The sequence below is a fragment of the Oncorhynchus gorbuscha genome, linkage group LG09, assembly GCF_021184085.1.
Source record: "Oncorhynchus gorbuscha isolate QuinsamMale2020 ecotype Even-year linkage group LG09, OgorEven_v1.0, whole genome shotgun sequence".
NCBI lineage: Eukaryota > Metazoa > Chordata > Actinopteri > Salmoniformes > Salmonidae > Oncorhynchus > Oncorhynchus gorbuscha.
Window position 1 is genome coordinate 49,521,757 of NC_060181.1, and position 22,540 is coordinate 49,544,296.

Consider the following 22,540-nt stretch of genomic DNA (forward strand, 5'->3'; position numbering starts at 1 on the left):
TGCTACCACTAGAGTGAAAGCAACGCCAGCATTCAAAAGTGACCAAAACATCAGCCAGGAAGCATAGGAACTGAGAAGTGGTCTGTGGTCACCACCTGCAGAACCACTCCTTTATTGGGGGCGTCTTGCTAATTGCCTATAATTTCCACCTGTTGTCTATTCCATTTGCACAACAGCATGTGAAATGTATTGTCAATCAGTGTTGCTTCCTAAGTGGACAGTTTGATTTCACAGAAGTGTGATTGACTTGGAGTTACATTGTGTTGTTTAAGGGTTCCCTTTATTTTTTTGAGCAGTGTATAGGACACCATATTTTGTCAGAGAGCGACGCCTTCATGGCACTCCGATGACGCTGGCGGTCTTCACCTGAACGACTCTAACTTTGTCAAACAAGCACCAATCGGGGTCAAACAAATCTAGCTAGATAGCCAATGAGCTGAGCTTTATGGGAGTATCCGGAAACCATGTGTCTGTCGCAAAATGTAGGTGCTAACCGTTTGCGACAGCATGCCTTTTCCCTTTTGGACAAAAATTTGAAGAATATTCAGAGGTATGAAAACTGGTTGTTTTGCAAATGTCAAACTTATAATATGGCTACTTATACTGGAAAAGCTCAATCAAAGTCGAAGTATACAGATGTGACGATATTCTTGCAGAAAAGTTCATATGAATGCAACTGTCTCCTAGATTTGCCCATATGTAGCTTGGTGACTTCACACTAAATGTCATGGAGAATGCTCATACTTCAAGTTGTCCGTCTGAAACGTTGCACATACACTGCTTTCATCTTTTGGACACAATCGGAATTACCAGAGTGATGGCTAGAACTGGGACCTTTGTCTTGCATTTCAAAGACGGTGGTTCTCTTTGTATTTTCTTCTACCAGCTCTATTGTGTTATTCTCCTACATTCAATTCACATGTCCACAAACGTTAAAGTGTTTCCTTTCAAATGGTACTTGGTACCATTTATAATAATAATAATATGCATATCCTTGCTTCAGGGCCGGAGCTACAGGCAGTTAGATTTGGTATGTCATTTTAGGCGAAAAATGTAAAAAAAAAAAAAAAAAGGTCTATCCCTAAGAAGTTTTAATTAAAGGAACTATGTCCATTCGTCAGGTTAGGACGCCGAGGGATGAGAACACGTTGGTATGACGGGTACTGGTTCCCCGCAGTTATGTTATTAACGACCGTGATGGTATGTGTTCGGCAGGCAGATGCAGGAACGCCTCGAAATGCAGGCTGCAGTTGCACACTGAGCATTTTTGGAGGAAGGCAAAGATGGCCACACCGCTAGTTGAGCATTTAACGAGCTAGAACATAGTATAAGCTTGTCGTTAAGCAAAGGGCTAAATAGTGGAGTCTGGCAGTCGCATACAACGAACGATTGATTATATGTATGTGTGAGAGACACCGTCAGAAGCTGTTTTGGTGGCGTGTCGATGGCTAGCTAACTAACGTTAGTATGAATGGGAACGCGGTCGCTGTTTTGGCTGCAATTAGCTTGATAATTGGCTAAATAAATTGCTTGCATGGTCGCTTAATGATCTTGTAGCTAGCAGAAACATTCGATTTAACGTTAGGTATTTATCTAACGTTAGCCAGCCCGGTGGTTAGTAAGCTAACGTAAACAGCTACTGTAGCTAGCTAACTAACTTAATTTGATCACCGGACCCTTTTACATTATGAAAAACTGTGAGTACCAGCAAATTGACCCACGGGGACTTTCAACACCCTCGTCAACGCAACCCTGTACCGAAAATGTGCAGAGGCCTCGGAGAAAATGGGAAGTATTTCCAGGGAAAAATCGCTTTTATTGCGATGGACGGATTATTCTGGCCAGACAAAATGGTATCCTGCCTCTGACACTCGGTCTTATCATTATCACAAGTGGCCTCTTCTTTGCATTCGAGTAAGTGGCTATGCATCATAATTTTGCTTCGCTTTTGTTTAATTTAATGTTACCAGTCTAGACGGCCATCTAACGTTAGTTGCATAGCTAACTAGGCTGTTAACATTACTTCGTTGAGTAGGCTTCCTCAGTTATTCAAAGTTGCTGACTAGTTAACTAACAGTGAAGCTCAGGGCCATACAGGCTTACCTAAAAATCTCTTGTTTTTACTTTAGTTTATTTTGTCTATTTGAATTGAGCTTGTCTCTGGCTCATGTAGATTTTAGGGTTGTACAGTAGGCCTATTAGAATGGGTGTCTCAACCACTCAAGGCCAGGCACCGACAAGCTCTCATATCCACTCTTGTTCTTGCAGTTGCCCATTCCTGGTGACTCACCTGACCGTCTGCATACCTGTGATTGGTGGAGTGTTGTTTGTGTTTGTGGTCACCTCTCTACTGCAGACCAGCTTTACAGACCCTGGAATCCTGCCTAGGACCTTGCCAGATGAGGCTGCAGACATTGAGAAGCAGATAGGTAAGATGGATATAGTGTAACAGACTGGGGTGATGGCTGAAGAGCTAGACCAGCTGGGGTGTATATATGGGGTCAACTGTTTCAGTGGTGTTCATAGTACAGATTCATATCCTTCAACAGCATTTGTATTCTGTTAACATTTTGTTTCATATGTGATCTTGTTGATGTCAACAATATAATTGTATTGATGTCAGAGAATCGATCCCTCCCTCTAACCCTCCCCTGATTCAAGACACCTCAGGTTCCTCCACGTACCACCCCCCTCCGCGCACCAAAGAAATCCTCATTAACCAGCAGGTGGTGAAGCTTAAGTATTGCTTCACCTGCAAGATGTTCCGCCCTCCTCGGACCTCACACTGCAGCATGTGTGACAACTGTGTGGGTAAGGACTGTATGGTTAGTGACTGTTGTTCAAAGTGTCCAAATATACCATATCTCAATTTTTTTTAATGTTCTGCCCTCAGAGCGGTTCGATCACCATTGCCCGTGGGTGGGGAACTGTGTGGGCAAGCGCAACTACCGCTTCTTCTACAGCTTCATAGTATCTCTCTCCTTCCACACCTCCTTCATCTTCGGTTGTGTTGTCACACACCTCACGCTACGTATGTATGCTCACTCGCAAACAAACACGAATGCACTATGTTGTTTCCTTCCCTGCTGTTCTGTGACAATTTTGACTGTGGAGTGTTCGTATTGGGTTGCTGACTTTTTACCTTCCTGTTTTTCAGGATCCCAAGGAGGGAATGGCTTAGTTCTGGCCTTACAGGAGAATCCTGCCAGATATCCTTTTCACACCAAACATTCTCTCGATCTCATTAGAATCCCTATAGTGACTTGGATGCCCACACTGCTGCTCTTGCTCTTAGCCCAGAGATAGAAGTTGACAAGGATTTTGTTCCTGGTTCTAAGACTTTGGCCTAAGCCCACTAATTCCTAATGGGATCAGTTCCCTGTAGTCCATTCTTCACACACTGGCAATGGTGTAAGCCTGTGGCTTTTAGACAGATGGCAAAACTTCAGAAGCAGGTGTGCAACCTAATGTTGTCACACTGGCTGGCTTGACACATTATGTGGTTTACAATAGTGGGTTTTGTGATTTCTTATAAACCCAGAACAGTTAGTAATATGGTATAATTGCAGTTCAGGGAAACCAGTAGGTAGTGATTTTGATTCCCTAAGATTCACACAATAAGGCCTTCTGATGATCATGTAGCTCTTGTTATTGATAGTCATTGTTGATAACCTTTGCTAGTGTATGTTGAAGCCTTGACAAGCCCTCTCACTGTGGTTGAACTAGTTATTTGCTTCTTCTCCATTTGGTCTATTATGGGGCTTTCAGGTTTCCATACATACTTGGTGGCCTTCAACCTCACAACAAATGAAGATGTGAGTACCAACCATAGATCTTGAAAATAGTAGATAGTGATAGCGCTGACATCAACCATGTATTCCTATAGAAAACTCCAGATGGTGTATGAGGCCAGAACTATTTGAATTTGAAGTGCCCCATATTGTTGAATGGCACCAAAAATCGCTAAGGATCATGGTCAACGTAGTTGTTTTCATCCTGCCTGATAGTCAAACACATAGCCTGCCGGCCTGTGAATGGTCTGTCAGCACGTGGTCCTGTTTGACTACAAATGTAGTAGTCAGAATGGATCCCTATTTAATACAATATCTCGATTTGTAGCGAACCCTAAAATAATTAAATGGGGATCGAACTTGATCATGCTAGTTGATCACGCACATTTTAAAGTCCAAAACCTCTGTCTAAAAAAGTGTTTGGCCTGTTTTGGCGATGGTAATTTACATAGGTTTTCTAGGGAAGACAAGGGCTTTTGGCACCGCTAGGTTGCTACTCAGGACATAACTCATTACTGCATTGGAGAAATAAGAGGCTTCACAAGTAACTGAAGAATAACTACCTATAATAAACTCAGCAAAAAAAGAAACATCCTCTCACTGTCAACTGGGTTTATTTTCAGCAAACTTATGTGTAAATATTTGTATGAACATAACAAGATTCCACAACTGAGACACAAACTGAACAAGTTCCATAGACATGTGACTAACAGAAATAGAATGTGTCCCTGAACAAAGGGGTCAAAATCAAAATTAACAGTCAGTGTCTGGTGTGGCCATTAAGTACTGCAGTGCATCTCCTCATGGACTGCACAAGATTTTACAGTTCTTGCTGTGAGATGTTACCCCACTCTTCCACCACCAAGGCACCTGCAAGTTCCTGGACATTTCTGGTGGGAATGGCCCTAGCCCTCACCCTCCAATCCAACATGTCCCAGGCGTGCTCAATGGGATTGAGATCCGGGCTCTTCGCTAGGCAATGGCAGAACACTGACATTCCTGTCTTGCAGGAAATCACACACAGAACGAGCAGTATGGCTGGTGGCATTGTCATGCTGTAGGGTCATGGCAGGATGAGCCTGAATGAAGGGTACCACATGAGGGAGGAGGATGTTTTCCCTGTAACACACAGTGTTGAGATTGCCTGCAATGACAACAAGCTCAGTCCGATGATGCTGTGACACACCACCACGGACCCTCCATCTCCAAATCGATCCCGCTCCAGAGTACAGGCCTCGGTGTAACGCTCATTCCTTCAATGATAAATGCGAATCCAACCATCACCCCTGGTGAGACAAAACCACGACTCATCAGTGAAGAGCACTTTTTGCCAGTCCTATCTGGTCCAGCGAAGGTGGATTTGTGCCCTTAGGCGATGTTGTTGCCTGTGATATCTGGTGAGGACCTGCCTTACAACAGGCCTACAAGCCCTCAGTCCAGCCTCTCTCAGCCTATTGCGGACAGTCTGAGCACTGATGGAGGGATTGTGTGTTCCTAGTGTAACTCGGTAGTTGTTGCCATCCTGTACCTGTCCCGCAGGTGTAATGTTCGATGTTGTTACACGTGGTCTGCCACTGCAAGGATGATCAGCTGTCCGTCCTGTCTCCATGTAGAGCTGTCTTGGGCGTCTCACAGTATGGACATTGCAATTTATTGCCCTGGCCACATCTGCAGTCCTCATGCCTCCTTTCAGCATGCCTAAGGCACGTTCACGCAGATGAGCAGGGACCCTGGGCATCTTTTGGTGTTTTTCAGTAGAAAGGCCTCTATAGTGTCCTAAGTTTTCATAACTGTGACCTTAATTGCCCACCGTCTGTAAGCTGTTAGTGTCCTAACGACCGTTCCACATTTGCATGTTCATTAATTGTTTATGGTTCGTTGAACAAGCATGGGAAACAGTGTTTAAACCCTTTACAGTGAAGATCTGTGAAGTTATTTGGATTTTTACAAATTATCTTTGAAAGACAGGGTCCTGAAAAAGGGACGTTTATATCTTTTTGCTTTATATTTTGTTTAGTACACTACACACTTTCTTTTGAGGATTGTTTCTAAAATGTTATTGAACAGATGGTGAGAGAGACAGAGGTCGAAGATAAGAGTGGTTGGGTGAAAGGGCAGGTGGCAGATTTCAACCTATTCAGACACGGTAGACATTGTGCCGGAGGAAGCGGTTTTCCTGCTAGACCACAAGGCCGCCCTACACATTCTAATCACCTAAATATACAGTACTTGAATGTTTGATCCTGCTTGGTCTCCAGACTGCTTCTTAACTTTGTCTTTCATGTGCAGATAAAAGGCTCCTGGTTGAGTAAAAGAGGTGCAGAGGACTCTGGGAATCCCTACACTTACGACAACATCTTTACCAACTGCTGTGCAACGCTGTGTGGTCCCATGCCCCCCAGGTCAGTATGTATGGCTAAACCCCCACGTCAGTCAAAGTTGCTACTGTCATTTGAAATGTATCTCAGTTCACCCTTTGTTAAACTTGGCTCCCGAGTGGCGCAGCGGTCTAAGGCACTGCATCTCAGTGCAAAAGGTGTCACTACAGTCCCTGGTTCGAATCCAGGCTGTATCACATCCGTCACCGCCCTATGTGACTCCCAATCGACCCAGCGTCGTACAGGTTTGGCCAGTGTAGGCTGTCATTGTAAAAAAATTATTTGTTCTTAACCTCTCTAGGGTACTTGGGACACGTCCCACCTGACCAAAATCCAGTGAAAGTGCAGGGTGCCAAATTCAAACAGAAATCTCATAATTAAATTCCTCAAACATACATGTATTATACACCATTTTAAAGATAAACTTGTTGTTAATCCCACCACAGTGTCCGATTTCAAAAAGGCTTTACGACAAAATCATACCATGCGATTGTTAGGTCAGTACCTAGTCACAAAAAAACAGCCATTTTTCCAGCTAAATAGAGGAGTCACAAAAAGCAGAAATAGAGATAAGAGACTAACCTTTGATCTTCATCAGATGGTACTCATAGGACTTCATGTTACACAATACATGTATGTTTTGTTTGATAAAGTTCATATTTATATCCAAAAATCTCTGTTTACATTGGCGCATTATATTTTGCCTCCAAAACATCCGGTGAAAGTGCAGAGAGCCACGTCAATTTACAGAAATACTCATAAATGTTGATGAAAATACAACTTATGCATGGAATTAAAGATAAACTTCTCCTTAATGCAACCGCTGTGTCAGATTTCAAAAAAGCTTTACGGAAAAAGCACACCATGGAATAATCTGAGTACAGCGCTCAGAGACCAAAACAAGCAATACAGATACCCGCTATGTTATGGAGTCAACAAAAGTCAGAAATAGCATTATAAATATTCACTTACCTTTGATCTTCATCAGAATGCACTCCCAGGAATCCCAGTTCCACAATAAATGTTAGTTTTGTTCTATAAAGTCCATTTATGTCCAAATACCTCCTTTTTGTTCGCATATAGTACAGTATTCCAAATATGCAGGCACTAGGTCAAAAATGTATATTACAGTTCGTAGAAACATGTCAAACGGTGTATATAATCAATCTTTATGATGTTTTTATCATAAATCTTCAATAATGTTTCAACCGGAGAATTCCTTTGTCTTTAGAAATGAAAGGGAATGGCGCTAACTCTCACGGGCGTGAGCCTGAATGAGCACATGGCCTTCTGGCAGACCATGACTCAATCAGCTCTCATTCTCTCCCACTTCACAGTAGAAGCCTGAAACAAGGTTCTGAAGACTGTTGACATCTAGTGGAAGTCTCAGGAAGTGCAATATGAGCCCACAGACACTGTATATTGGATAGGCTAAGACTTGAAAACCAACAAACCTCAGAATTCCCACTTCCTGTTTGGATTTTTTCTCAGATTTTTGCCTGCCATATGAGTTCTGTTATACTCAAACATCATTCAAACCATTTTAGAAACTTCAGAGTGTTTTCTATCCAAATCGACTAATAATATGCATATCCTAGCATCTGGGCCTGAGTAGCAGGCAGTTTACTCTGGGCACGCTTTTCATCCGGACGTGAAAATACTGCCCCTACCCCAAAGAAGTTAACTGACTTGCCTTGTTAAATTAAAATGAATAAATACCTCAAGGATACAACTTGCAATCAATTAAATTGTCTGTATCTTTCTAACATTCTCTTTTCCTCTCATGTCTTTCAGTCTAATTGACAGAAGAGGCTTTTTACCCCCTGAAGACATTCCACCTGCAGTTGCAGTGGACATGGGGCGGCCCCCTTTCCTGGCCAAGAATGACACAAACATGGTAGGGCCACCATCTAGTGGCTACATGTCCTGACCGTGCTGTAGCACAAAAGTCTTCACCTTGATCCTTGGAGAATCTCAATTGTATACTCCTCGTGTCCTCTCACCTTCTTCAGGAGAGTGGACGCGAGGAGTATGCATTTGAGATTCTGCCCCTGTGCCTGTCCTGCATGAGCCCACTATATCCCCTTCAGACCCCCCCCTTCCCCAAATGTAGTTACATGTTATGTATGTTACATATTGTGTCATAAGAGGGAGGATGGTGCACATAATATTCTTATAATGCACATTAGGGATAGGACACTGCATCCATGAACATTATGTCTTGCTTTTAGTGTTTAAATTATTTTTTTCCCTGATTTTTAAACAATTTGTTATTTGCCTGAATTGGAACTACCTCTTAGCTGTACCCCTGTTTTTTTTGTTGTTTTTTTTTGCAAGTTTGTATAGTTGAAAGGTTTCCACACTCGTGTTTATTGCACTTGTGTGGACCAGGCTATAAATGTAGATATCCACAATGGGAATGAAATGGCTGAGGTTTGTAGAAGCTAATTTCTTGCAACAGAGGTGCTTTCAGCAAACGGTTGAAAGTTTAGGTTTACATGGGTGAACTCTGGGTTTACATATAAGTTTTACGTTTTTTATTAAGCACTTTATCACCAGTCACTTTTGTCAGGTCTTTGAAAATTCAAGGCACTTTATATTGTTGCATCATGTTAATCTAATTTGTCTTGATTATTTATTTTATTGAACCTTTATTTTACTAAGCAAGTCAGTTAAGAACAAATTCTTACTTACAATGGTGGCCAACCCCGGCCGAAACCTAACCCGGATGACGCTGGGCCAATTGTGCGCCTCCCTATGGGACTCCCAGTCACGACCGGTTGTGATACAGCCTGGAATTGAACCAGGGTCTGTAGTGATGCCTCTAGCACTGAGATGCAGTGCCTTAGACCGCTGCGACTCTTAGGAGCAGCGATATTGTTTGGACTCCCAAAACAATATTTGGGGTGTCCAATCAAAAACTCATCTTTTTGACCAATTGGTAAAATTACAAATGTCTCTATCATAATTCGTTCAAAATGTATTGGAGTTTTCACCCTGTAGGGTAGTCAAAATTAGCTGGACCAAATCAGTTGAGTCCAGAGGGAAAAAAAGTTGTCTGAAATAGTGCTGTGGTAGTCATGAAATTTTGTCAGCTGGTGATTGTCATGCAAAATAACTGCCTGTTTTACTGTAATTGACCATTTAATTAATATCAACACTTTTAGCATCTCCTGGCTTCCACGCATAGCCTACAAGCAACTGATGCAGACCCATGGAACATCTACATTTGAAAAAGTCTAATAAATTCATAGCTTACACCAGTGCAATAAATCCATTATTAATCTTAGGCTACATTTTCTTCAAACCATCTTAGGCTATGCTATATGGCTGCAGGCTACACTAGTTCATTTAGCAGACACGATTTCCTTAGAATTCTGTGGCATTATTTTACAGTATGAAGAATACCATTGAGCATAACTGAATAAAATTGAAAGGATATTTCGAGGGAGTGCGCTTATGTGGCTATTCTGTGTTGCGCAGTTAACAAAGAAACAGGTCCTCCTATATGCTTGATTTATTTATGCAACTTTAGTTGCGATCCCTGGTGAGTGTGCACTGTGCATATTTACCATTTATCCTTGTTGGGTCAGTGCTACTTTAATGTTATGGCTATGCAATCTACTCATCAACCTATTATTTGTAATGTATCTTACATAAGTCTGCAAATACGATGATGCATGGAATACTTCATTATAAAGGTGCATTTTTTAAAAGGTGAAAATTAGCTTCCTCAAACTTAACACACGTGCTGCCTATGTACGCTAGGTTGTGTGTTTAAAAAACTTTTTTTTTTTTAATATTAAAGAATTGAGCAGTAAAGATAGTCGCACAAGAAGCTGGGATCCTCTTTCAAATAGTGGCCAGTCATAACTCTTATAAGAACACGTTTCACTAGGCTCTGTAGGCTATGTGCTCTCTAACTGTGTTCCAGGGGTCCTAAGGCCTATAGTTTACATTTGGAGTTATTTGGCCACTTTAGTTAAAAACCATATCAAAACATGTAGGCAGGCCTATGAGCTAGGCTACATGATGTGTGTGACTGATTTGAAAAAGTTGCTGTTTCTTGCCTTTACTGCACATGCTGGGCATCATTCACAAGTGATAATATTGTCACTCATCAGACTATTCTTAATTTAATATTGTCTTTACATATTGTTAGGTTCTAAATGAACCTAGTAAAACTCAGACAATTAGTAAAGCTTAAACTAAGTTTATTCACCCATTGGGTCATACAGCTGCACAAGACAAAATATATATTCACACAAGCACTGATATTGAACACTATACTGAGTTTCCTCCTACACATCTGAACAGCCAATGTATCTCTGTTGCTATACAGAACCTTAGTGATATCTGTTCTTCCTCACCTCATTTGACCTGGCTTCGGCCCCAAATTGCTCACTCCTCCCCAACTCACGGCTGTCATATTGACGTGTACAAGACTGTCTCTTCTCCTCCCATAGGAGCCCTGATGGCTAACAATAGGACAGATTGTAAACGTATACATTCCCCCCCTCTCCCTCAGTGACATGAATAAGTATATTTAATATTTTCAGAACACAACAATATACTAAATAATACATGTGAAATTAGTTCGGATTTAGAATAGACCATAATCATGCACCTGTCGGAACAGGGCAGGGAGTCAAAAATACAGTGGCAAGAAAAAGTATTTGAACCCTTTGGAATTACCTGGATTTCTGCATAAACTGGTCATAAAATGTAATCTTCTAAGTCACTACAATAGACAAACACGTTCTGCTTAATCTAATAACACGCAAACAATTATACGTTTTCATGTCTTTATTGAACACACTGTGTAAACATTCACAGTGTAGGGTGGATAAAGTATGTGAACCCTTGGTTGACTTCCTTTGGCAGCAATAACCTTTCTGTGGTTGTGGATCAGACCTGCACAACGGTCAGGAGGAATTTTGGACCATTCCTCTTTAATAGCCTACCAAACTCGCTAACGGCCAGTCGCTGACAGCCAGGTAACCAGTGATTTATTGTCCCTCTATTCACTCTGACATTAATGCAAATACACTGCTCAAAAAAATAAAGGGAACACTAAAATAACACATCCTAGATCTGAATGAAATATTCTTATTAAATACTTTTTTCTTTACATAGTTGAATGTGCTGACAACAAAATCACACAAATTATCAATGGAAATCAAATTTATCAAACCACGGAGGTCTGGATTTGGAGTCACATTCAAAATTAATGTGAAAAACCACACTACAGGCTGATCCAACTTTGTAATGTCCTTAAAACAAGTCAAAATGAGGCTCAGTAGTGTGTGTGGCCTCCACGTGCCTGTATGACCTCCCTACAATGCCTGGGCATGCTCCTGATGAGGTGGCGGATGGTCTCCTGAGGGATCAACTCCTGGACAGTCTGTGGTGCAGCGTGGCGTTGGTGGATGGAGCGAGACATGATGTCCCAGATGTGCTCAATTGGATTCAGGTCTGGGGAACGGGCGGGCCAGTCCATATCATCAATGCCTTCCTCTTGCAGGAACTGCTGACACACTCCAGCCACATGAGGTCGAGCATTGTCTTGCATTAGGAGGAACCCAGGGCCAACCGCACCAACATATGGTCTCACAAGGGGTCTGAGGATCTCATCTCGGTACCTAATGGCAGTCAGGCTACCTCTGGCGAGCACATGGAGGGCTGTGCCCCCCCCCCAAGAAATGCCACGCCACGCCATGACTGACCCACCGCCAAACCAGTCATGCTGCAGGATGTTGCAGGCAGCAGAACGTTCTCCACGGCGTCTCCAGACTGTCACGTTTGTCACATGTGCTCAGTGTGAACCTGCTTTCATCTGTGAACAGCACAGGCCGCCAGTGGCGAATTTGCCAATCTTGGTGTTCTCTGGCAAAGAGAACACCTGCATGGTGTTGGGCTTTAAGCACAACCCCCACCTGTGGACGTCGGGCCCTCATACCACCCTCATGGAGTCTGTTTCTGACCGTTTGAGCAGACACATGCACATTTGTGGCCTGCTGGAGGTAATTTAATAATAATAATAATAATAATAATAATATATGCCATTTAGCAGACGCTTTTATCCAAAGCGACTTACAGTCATGTGTGCATACATTCTACGTATGGGTGGTCCCGGGGATCGAACCCACTACCCTGGCGTTACAAGCGCCATGCTCTACCAACTGAGCTACACAGGACCAGGACCAGGACCAATTTTGCAGGGCTCTGGCAGTGCTCCTTCGGCTTCTCCTTGCACAAAGGCGGAGGTAGCGGTCCTGCTGCTGGGTTTTTGCCCTCCTACGGCCTCTTCCACGTCTCCTGATGTACTGGCCTGTCTCCTGGTAGCGCCTCCATGCTCTGGACACTACGCTGACAGACACAGCAAACCTTCTTGCCACAGCTCGCATTGATGTGCCATCCTGGATGAGCTGCACTACCTGAGCCACTTGTGTGGGTTGTAGACTCCTTCTCATGCAACCACTAGAGTGAAAGCACCGCCAGCATTCAAAAGTGACCAAAACATCAGCCTGGAAGCATAGGAACTGAGAAGTGGTCTGTGGTCCCCACCTGCAGAACCACTCCTTCATTGGGGGTGTCTTGCAAATTGCCTATAATTACCACCTGTTGTCTATTCCATTTGCAAAGCAGCATGTGAAATTTATTGTCAATCAGTGTTGCTTCCTAAGTGGACAGTTTGATTTCACAGAAGTGTGATTGACTTGGAGTTACATTGTGTTGTTTAAGTGTTCCCTTTATTTTTTTGAGCAGTGTATAATGGCAAATCTAATGAAACAATTCATGAGCCCATGAGCTCATGTTGTGCAACATTTCTATAGGCTATGCAATTGCAAGAGAACTCAGTTTTGATCGACTCTTAAAAGAGCATCCCATCAGCTTTCTATAGGCTAGGCCTACTATATTTACTTCTAAACTTTCCTAATATTAAGTGCAGTGCTTCGCTTTACAACAGGGGTATATAGCCTACCTGTCGGAAATGAAAATGAAACGCAGGAAAAGTGTCCTCCGTTTGCTATTTAAGTGCATAGATTATGTACAGTTGCAAGAAAAAGTTTGTGAACCCTTTGTAATTACCTAGATTTCTGCATAAATTGGTCAATTTTGTGTTCCTCTAATTCACAACAGACAAACACAGTGTGCTTAAACTCATAACATTTGTATATTTGATTAGAGGGACAATAGATTGCTGGGTACCTGGCTGTTAGCGACTGGCCGTTAGCGAGTTTGGTAGGCTGCATCAGAGAAGCTGGAGAAGCTTATAGTTACCGTGACTGAACGGTCAGGTGGAATTTGACTGCAGTCATGACACATGACCGCCGGTGTGGCAGTATTACGGTACCCTTAACAGCCCTAGTCTCAAATCAGGAAAATAGCACCGCGTCAGCTAGGCTGGAAAAATGAAGGCTACTTGACAGGCTTACCATTGGACCGTCGTCTTCTCAAATCCGGAGGACATAAAACAATATAGAGGTAAGATAGATATCGATTTTGAGACATGACATGGTTGTCATATTTTAGTACATGCTGTTCATATTACTGCAAAGTTCTTGTTATTTTTTCGAAGAGACTGAAATGTCAATGGAGCACTTTGCGTACTGCAAGCTCTTTATTTTCAAAGCCTTGTCATGCTAATTTAGCTATTTGCGACCCGCGGAAACAACTTGTAAGACAACGGCCCAAAAATGTAAAATCCTTAAGTTTCGTTGAAAGCTGCACCGCTCTGTCAGCTGAGCTCAGTGCTTGTTATCGGATGCATTAGCTCACGAAATCTGACTTTTTAGATATAATGTGAGTGATATGTTAGAGAGAGACCCCAGTGAACGATTCGGAACATGAAATATCATATTTGTCTTGGTAAAATTGATTTTTATAACATAATGAAGTGAAATGTCATAACCAAAGTGTGTTTTCACCCACTCTGGGCAGAGTGGGTGAAAACACCCCACTGAATTATGTATTTTTATCCTATAATATGAGGCATTGTAGAAGCATAATTAAAGTGTTCCCATCTTAAATATGTATTTTTAAGGTTGGCCTCCAAGTTTCCTTCATATTGGCTTAGTAATGATCTTTACCTGTTTTTATTCAATGATTTTCTGTTTTTAATCTTTCAGTAACTCCATATTACCATCAGTTTATCCTGTAGTCCTGAGGCCTTTTTTCCCTTGGTAGCTTTTTACAATTTGAGTGATTCTCCTTTTTATACCAGAACTAAACTGACCATCTCTGTGCTCCACAGCGTGTAACACTTTTAACACTCAGTTTTATGATGTGTCCCTCCCACCCCACTATAGGAGGAGAATTGTCAGGGTTTTGCTCTGTCCTGCACAGCCTGAAGGGTAACTTCCGCATGTAGAGGGTCGATGGTAAGAGTAGGGCTCAAGCTCCAATCCATCACCACACGTTTATTTTTGCTGTTATCTGTTCAGTTTGCATGCTCATCATGTGTGGCTGCTATCATAAGTAACTGTGAAATGACATCACAATATGTGAGAAATTTCTGTTGGGATACTGGCTTATCACCCATCCAATGTTAGGGTTTTAATTTCAGTTAGTACATTGTATTCATCACTCAGTAGAGCAAGTGGAAAGGTGTTGTGAATTGAGCCATGGTATGTTGTGGGGCATCGTGATGTGCCTTACCTCTGTAACTGCATGCCACTCTGCCACTATTTGAGCCATAACTTATCCTTCATCTCTAGGCATGTGGATGTCATGTTGATGACTTGATGTAGAACACACAGCTTAGAACAACTGTAGCATCATATTCTCAAACTTGGGCCATTTCTATTATCAATCATAGTCTCTTATGCCCTGGGGCAGCTGAGCAGATGTGGTAAGGTCAGAGGTTACGGTAGCCTTAATGCTAAACACTCATCTATTGTTTGTCTCTTATCCAGTTTGATAAGGAAAGGTACTTACCCATATGCAATTGGGGGAGAAAAGTATCATATAACCCAGTGTAATGAGGATATGGCATGATGGTGTACTGACGAACACACCCTATTCTTATTTACTGTACTTTTCATTGTATTTATTCACTAGGTGTCACTGGAAGCATAAATACAATGGACAGGATAAACTTCATGTCACAGTAGCCTAACTGTAACTCATAACATTCTACCCTCTACTACTACAGTATTGCTTTCCTTGCTGTTGCAAATAATGGATACTTTCCCTGGTATAAACGAGCCCATCTTGTCAACCCCGGTGACACTTTGTCCTTTCCTACATATCCCATCACTCCCCTAACAGGAGGGAAGGGAAGCTTCCCCAAGCTTTGTATCTAATTGTCTCTTTTGCCTTTGTTCCTCCCTGTCCTGTGCTAACAGGATTGTCACCAACAACTCACTCTTTCTCCATAATGCCATGCTGTCACACCTAACCTGGTTATTGCTCTTACGTTAATCTCACTCCAAACTAATGCTTGTTTTCAGCTCCTGTGCATTTCCCTTCATTAACCATGTTCTGCCATGTCATTGCTGTCCGTCTCTCACTTCTTCATATCCCTTCATCTTTTTCCTTCTCTTGCGTTTCCTTTTCTCACTTTTCCCTTTTTCTTGACTTCTCTGCCTTCCTCCTTTCTTCACACAGTGCACTCAGAGAACTAAGGACCTTCTGGAGAGGGTGTTCCGCTCTTCTGAGCTCCAGGGCCTCTGGCCCTCTGGCACCCCCAAGACTGCCCCTGACCAGGAGTTGAGAGTCAGACCAGAGTCCAGGTCCCCAGCCCCCTCCTCCGCTGGGCCTCCCACCTCGAGCTGCTCAGGGTCTGCTGATGGGCCTCTTTCCACCGGCTGTTCTGGGTCCGCCAATGGGTTTCCCCCCACGGGCTGCTCTAGTTCTGCCAATGTGCATCCCCCCACAGGGTGCTCAGGGCGCCAGGCCCCGTCCATGGAATGTCCCCCTGTGAACAGCAGCAAGAGACCCTCACTGCACTCCAACAACCCGGCCTTCCGCCTGGCCAGTCCCTCTCCCTCCTTCACCCACAATACCATCATCCTGGGAGATGCTCCTGACATGGGCTTCATCCCACTGCACTGAGCGGACTCAGTGGCTCCAGTAGCACTGCTTCAGTGAACATTCCCCTTCCACACAGCTCCCTGGAACTCATTAGTGGCTACACTGCCATTAACCTTTGTACGGGCATTTTTTTTACCCATTCTCTTTTTCATGGAACTTACTACATCTTCTTCTAAACTCAGGACTTAAGCCAGTGTTTTCCCCTGTCCTGTTGGTGATGAATTAGCTGGTAAACATTATTTTCATAGAATGTTTTATTCCTCAAAGGAAAGATATCCTACTGGCAGCAAGTTAAAACTTGGTAACACTGACAAGCACAGATTTTACACAAGTTTTATACACTGATTCATAGAACATTGTTTCACAAAGCTTCAAGCCATATGTACTCACTTGGCTGGTGTTCCAGCATAGTATAACTAAGTAAGCAGTCTCTTTGCCTTTCATGTACTCAGTTGTATTACCTCTTATGCAAATCATTCATACACTTATGGCAGAATAGGGGTGTGTGAAAGGGCTTTTGTTAGTGGATAAGTAGGTTTTGGGCTACCTGGCTTCCTATGCTCTTGGTCTTAGCTGTAGTGAAAACACTCAAGGTTTCCCAGTGTAAAAGGGCTCTTTGAAGTTCCACTCCCTCCTTCTCTACTGGCTTTTGGATCGGCCATGTTGTGGACATTGTTACGTATGTTTAGTCCTTGGCTGCAGTTGAGACGGTGACTCATTTTGATTGGATGAGACGAGCTATTGTCCGTAGTGGGCTGTTTCCCAAGGTTGCTGATGACTGACATCGCAATCTGTTGGGCCTCTGTTTGTTATTTATCTTCTACTTAGGCTCAAAGCTTTCAGATTGATTGTTGGATTTAAACTATTTATTTCTCACTGTGTTTATGAGTGTCTGAGGCAGAGAGAGGGTGTAAATGTGATAGGGAATTTATTCTAGTATTCTGTGTTTGAACTGACTGGTACTAGACTTTGACTGTCCAAGCTAAATGAACATGTGCTTTAGGAAAAAAGTTCATTGTGAGCTTGCATTTTTGATTGTCCTTTTTAAATGTTCCTTTTACATGTATTCTAATTTAAGCACTGATCCAAATACAGATCCACTACTGCCTGCTGAGTTTCTTGTGTTTTGGAGGCCAGTTAATATATTTTGACACAATTTTAACTGTTCAATTAACTTGCTAAGGATATTGAAATGTGACGCCTGGTTCCCTGTTTTTCCTCATGTATTTTTACTGTAATGGCACATTGTTTTTTTGTAGAGAAGTAAGGTACAGATTAATAATGTGATATGTAACCGTTTGAGGCACAGAACATCTAGAAGTGTAAGATGATACCGCTTGCAGGCATTGCCTTGAAGTGAAATTTGCCTGTGCTGCTAGTGGCATGATCCCATATATCCCTTGGACTGGTCGTTTATCATAGACTACTATCTGTAACACTTAAGGTAATGCCATTGGCCACAAGGGGGTGTTATTTTTTCCCCAAATAACACCATTATTACGTTCTAGGTACCTTTTTATAGACTAGACCAATTGGGGTAGGTCCATTGATGCCTACCTTTCCTTTAATATACTGTGTGTGTAGTTGTGGAGGACCGCTGTGTGATAGTCAACCATTTGTGTATTCGTTCATTTGAAACCTTATAACTAGGTCAGTTGTATGAAAGATGTTCAGCGCTCCTACAACTGTTATTATGACTATAAGCTGTGCTTGTACTATTATGGGCTGTTTGATTTGGTTTTGTAGTCTGTAGATCATTCCTATGAGGATTAAACCGTACCATTGCTTTCTACTCTGTTTTTTTCCCCTGCCTCAGAGGAGTCTCGTTCAGTAGCAACACTGACATGACAATTCTACTCAGTGGAGGCTGGTGAGAGGCACGATAGGAGGACAGGCTCATTGTAATGGCTGGAATGGAATTGTATGAAACGCATCAAACATATGGAAACCACGTTTGACTTCATTATTTTTATTCCATAGAAGTTGTTACAATGAGCTTGTTGTCCTATAGCTCCTCCCATATATATATATATATATATGCCATATATATGCCATTTAGCAGACGCTTTTATCCAAAGCGACTTACAGTGCATACATTCTACGTATGGGTGGTCCCGGGGATCGAACCCACTACCCTGGCGTTACAAGCGCCATGCTCTACCAACTGAGCTACAGAAGGACCCACCAGCCTCCGCTGTTTCTACGGTATACCCAGGCTTTCTATGAGCACACAGAATCTCTGTGACTAATTGGGTCAGACCACAATGCTCCCAAACTGGCACATGGCCACTTTTAATTAAATAATCGGAGGGTTCCCTCTTATGAAGAGCACACAATGAGAAAGTGTATGATAACCACATGTGTTTGCGTGGGGAACATCCAATAATAAAAAGGGTCTTGTGCATGTCTGATACCCTGGCCTGACCACAGACTACCAAGTTTCCTGGCAGAGTTTGTGGGTGTATGTTTATGAAACGGGTACAAAGATATATATATATATATAAATAAACAATTGTTGGAAAAATGACTTGTCATGCGCAAAGTAGATGTCCTAACTGACTTGCCAAAACTATAGTTTGTTAACAAGACATTTGTGGAGTGGTTGAAAAACGAGTTTTAGTGAATCCAACCTAAGTGCATGTAAACTTCCGACTTCAACTGTGTGTGTGTATATATGTATATATGTATATATATATAGGAACGGATAAGAGGTTGCACAATGTTTTGTCACTCTACTACTGAGTGACGCTCTCTCTGAGCAGTTTTGTGCTGTTTGTATAAACATTTTTTAATACATTTCTGAAACTAATCTCTCTTATCCTCCCATACATTTTTTCCATGCCATTATACAGTGCCTTCAGAAAGCAGTCATAGCCCTTGACATTTTCCACCTTTTGATGTTGAGATTTTTTGTCACTGGCCTACACAGTACCCCATCATGTAAAAGTGGAATTATGTTTTTTGAAATGTTCACAAATGAATTAAAAATGAAAGCTGAAAGAGTCAAGTATTCAACCCCTTTATGGCAAGCCTAAATAAGTTCAGGAGTAAAGTCACATAGGTTGCTTAGACTCCGTGTCCAATAATAGTGTATTAACATGATTTTTGAATGACTACCTCATCTCTGTACCCCACACCTTCAATTATCTGTAAGGTCCCTCAGTGGAGCAGTGAATTTCAAACAGATTCGACCATGGTTGTTTTCCAATGCCTTGCAAAGAAGGCCACCTATTGCTAGATTGATAAAGACCTTGAATATGAAGTTATTAATTACACTGTGGATGGTGAATCAATACAGCCAGTCGCTACAACGATACAGGGGTCCTTCCTAACTCAGTTGCTGGAGAGGAAGGAAACCATTCAGGGATTTCACCATGAGGCCAATACTGACTTTAAAACAGAGTTTAATGGCTGTGATTGAAAACAGAGCAGTTGTTACTCCACAATACTAACTTAATTGACAGAGTGAAAAGAAGGAAGCCTGTACATATTAAACATATTCTAAAACATGCATCCTGTTTGCAACAAGGCACTAAAGTAATAGTGCAAAGAAAGTCACTTTTTTGGTCCTGAATACAAAGGGGCAAATCCAATACAACACATTACTGAGTACCACTCTCCATATTTTCAAGGATTTTTTTTCAGGATACAAAATAAATGGAATGGAGCTAAGCACAGGCGAAATCCTAGGGGAAAACTTGGTTCAGACTGCTTTCCACCAGACACTGGGAGATGAATTCACCATTCAGCAGGGTAGTAACCTAAAACACAAGGCCAAATGTGGAAAGCTCTTAGAGACTCAAACAGAAAGACACAGATTGTCTACAAAGTATTGACTCAGGGGTGTGAATACTTATGGAAATGAGATTGTTCTGTATTTCAATACATTTGCAAACATTTCTGAAAACATTTGTCATTATGGGGTATTGTGTGTAGATGGGTGAGAAAAAAATTGAACCTTAATATCCATTTTGAATTCAGGCTGTAATACAGCAGAATCTGGAATAAGTCAAGGGGTATGGAAACTTTTAATACTGAATTTCCTGTATTATATTATTTAACAGGCTGTACGTAAGAGCCTGTATTTATAGGTTCTGTGTGTGTCCTTTTCACAAGTGATTCTGCATATACACACAAAAGAGAAACTGGAGCGTGAACAAACAAATCTTAGACTAGTTACTATTACATAACTCCCTCTAAAACTGTATGTTGTATCTCATCCCACATGCAGCATGTCAATGTTATAAATACATATCCTAACTTCAAATGGCTGGTCAGAAATCAAGTAGATGCTCCTCACAAAATGAGGAAGCCATGGCATCAGTGTTTCAGCATGTTACATTTTGACCGTAATCTACTTTAAAACAGATGTTGTAATTTCGTTGTTCTATTTGGCTAATATTTACCACCCTTACTTTTAAACAGAATCAGAGTAACACCTAGTTGTGCCATTGTGTGACATCTGGACCAGAACACATTAACCAGTAGATGACTTGTTTCATTGCTGTTTATGTGTAACCTTCATTTAACTAGGCAAGATAGTTAAGAACAAATTCTTATTTACAATGACGGCCAAACCCGGACGATGCTGGGCCAATTGTGCACCGCCGTATGGGACTCCCAATCACGGACTGATGTGATGCAGCCTGGATTTATACCTGACTCGGTTTGGATGGCGAGGCTGAGGCGTACTATCATACATGTTAACCCCAAATATTTTACGGGACAGAGGCCAGCTCAGGCCAACCAGAGTATTGGGGGTGCATGGCCTGCCTTACCACTGAGGGTTGAGCTGGAGGGCATGTTTGGAGCTGAGGGAGAGCACATGAGGACGTAAGGAGTGAGCAGATCAGAAAGAAGGGGCAGCATTTACAAGTAGGTGTCCAGGCCAATGATAGGGGTGAGAAACAGATGTGTTTCAGATTAACTGATCCACCTCCAGGGCTCAGAGGATTGTAGGTTTGGGCGATATACTGACGGTACGATTTTCAATGTGTAAATTAAAGATAACTAGAAGAAATCTAAGATGTGCGTGCACAATAAATTATATCCAGCTCCAGCTATGCATTTGTTTTGGCAACTTGCTAGTTAAGTGGATAGATGTCAAGATCAAGCTTCTTGGTTACAATGGAGACATTCAATACCTTCCTGGATTAAGATAGTTTTTTAAATATATATATTTTGAAATAGCGCCCTTGTGTGCACTTCTGGTAGTACCGTATATCCAGGTTTCGTACAGAAACGGTATGACAATATGAAAATCTTGATACCATCCAACCCTATGGGAGGCAGGTAGCCTAGCGGTTAAGAGTATTGGGCCAGTAACCGAAAGGTCGCTGATTTGAACCAGGGGGGAAATCTGCCGATTTGCCCTCGAGCAAGGTACTTAAGCCTAATTGCTCTTGTAATTCGCTCTGGATAAGAGTGTCTGCTAAATTACTCAAATGTAAAAATGTAGAGGAATTGATGGTAGGGTTTAGGCTTGCTCGACAACTGGCCCTGTTTTTGATGGGTCTGCATGTGAGACTTCTGACAGTAGGCTGGGAATGGGAGTGTTCTGATATAGAGTTAAATGAGGAGGTACTAGGCTTAACTTGTCAATTAAGAAACGCTTCAGCTTATTTTTTAAATATTTATATATGTATGTATGTGTGTTTGCCTAGGGATTTTCCATTCAAAAGGATCTGCTGGCATCAATATCTGAATGGAATGACATCAGTATAATGCAGATAGTGTTTTTCAGAGTTTGATGGTAATGGTTTGAGGTAATTCACATTTGTTTGTCTACAACTTTCAGAGATTCACATTTTCTAAATGAGAAATAAGCAAAAGGAAAATGTAGGTTAAAGCAGAAAAGTCTTTAATTTTAAAAGGCTGTGCCTCCCTTGGATAAATACATATGTGTTTGGTGAAATTGAAGCCAGGCTTATGGCTTTGAACATAGATAAATTCCACAGTGGAGGGTAATTTAACTGGAGTGGATTGATGGAATATTTTTTATTGGTTTAGCATCATATGTACTTGAAGAATTTACACAACATAGTTCATATACTGTTTATATATACAGTATATACAGTGGCAAGAAAAAGTATGTGAACCCTTTGGAATTACCTGGAAATTTGCATAAACTTTACATAAAATTTGATCTGATCATCATATAACAACAATAGACAGCAATTCTTAAACTAATAACACACAAATTATTGTATTTTTGTTGTCTATGTTAAATACATAATGAGACGAGATTGGAGACGTTGGTTAGTGCTGCCTTTTCCTATAAAAAAACACAAAATTTGAGTTTACTATTCACAAGAATCATTGCCTGATATGAAC

The 22,540-nt window shown here is 41.8% G+C and overlaps 1 protein-coding gene across 3 annotated transcripts; it reads left to right on the forward strand.

The window, feature by feature from the left end:
- Window positions 1–317: 317 nt before the first annotated feature.
- Window positions 318–19,003, forward strand: LOC124043732 (palmitoyltransferase ZDHHC18-A-like). Of its 3 annotated transcripts, none has more exons than XM_046362635.1 (9): window positions 318–550; window positions 2,269–2,429; window positions 2,662–2,811; window positions 2,894–3,031; window positions 3,158–3,209; window positions 3,713–3,815; window positions 6,081–6,193; window positions 7,964–8,066; window positions 15,782–19,003. In XM_046362635.1, the coding sequence occupies exons 1-9, from the start codon at window positions 465–467 to the stop codon at window positions 16,226–16,228; spliced, it is 1,353 nt and encodes a 450-aa protein (XP_046218591.1). In that variant the 5' UTR covers window positions 318–464; the 3' UTR covers window positions 16,229–19,003. The 3 variants fall into 3 exon arrangements, with proteins under 3 accessions (XP_046218591.1, XP_046218593.1, XP_046218590.1); XM_046362637.1 differs by lacking the exon at window positions 318–550 and adding an exon at window positions 1,100–1,914 and having other exon boundaries at window positions 2,357–2,429; XM_046362634.1 differs by lacking the exon at window positions 318–550 and adding an exon at window positions 1,103–1,914.
- Window positions 19,004–22,540: the final 3,537 nt, after the last annotated feature.

Coding starts and splice junctions, on each gene's coding strand:
- LOC124043732 (XM_046362634.1), top strand. CDS start 1,688: ATGAAAAACTGTGAGTACCAGCAAATTGACCCACGGGGACTTTCAACA. Junction 1,915..2,268: donor GGCCTCTTCTTTGCATTCGA/GTAAGTGGCTAT, acceptor TTGTTCTTGCAG/TTGCCCATTCCTGGTGACTC. Junction 2,430..2,661: donor AGACATTGAGAAGCAGATAG/GTAAGATGGATA, acceptor CCCTGATTCAAG/ACACCTCAGGTTCCTCCACG.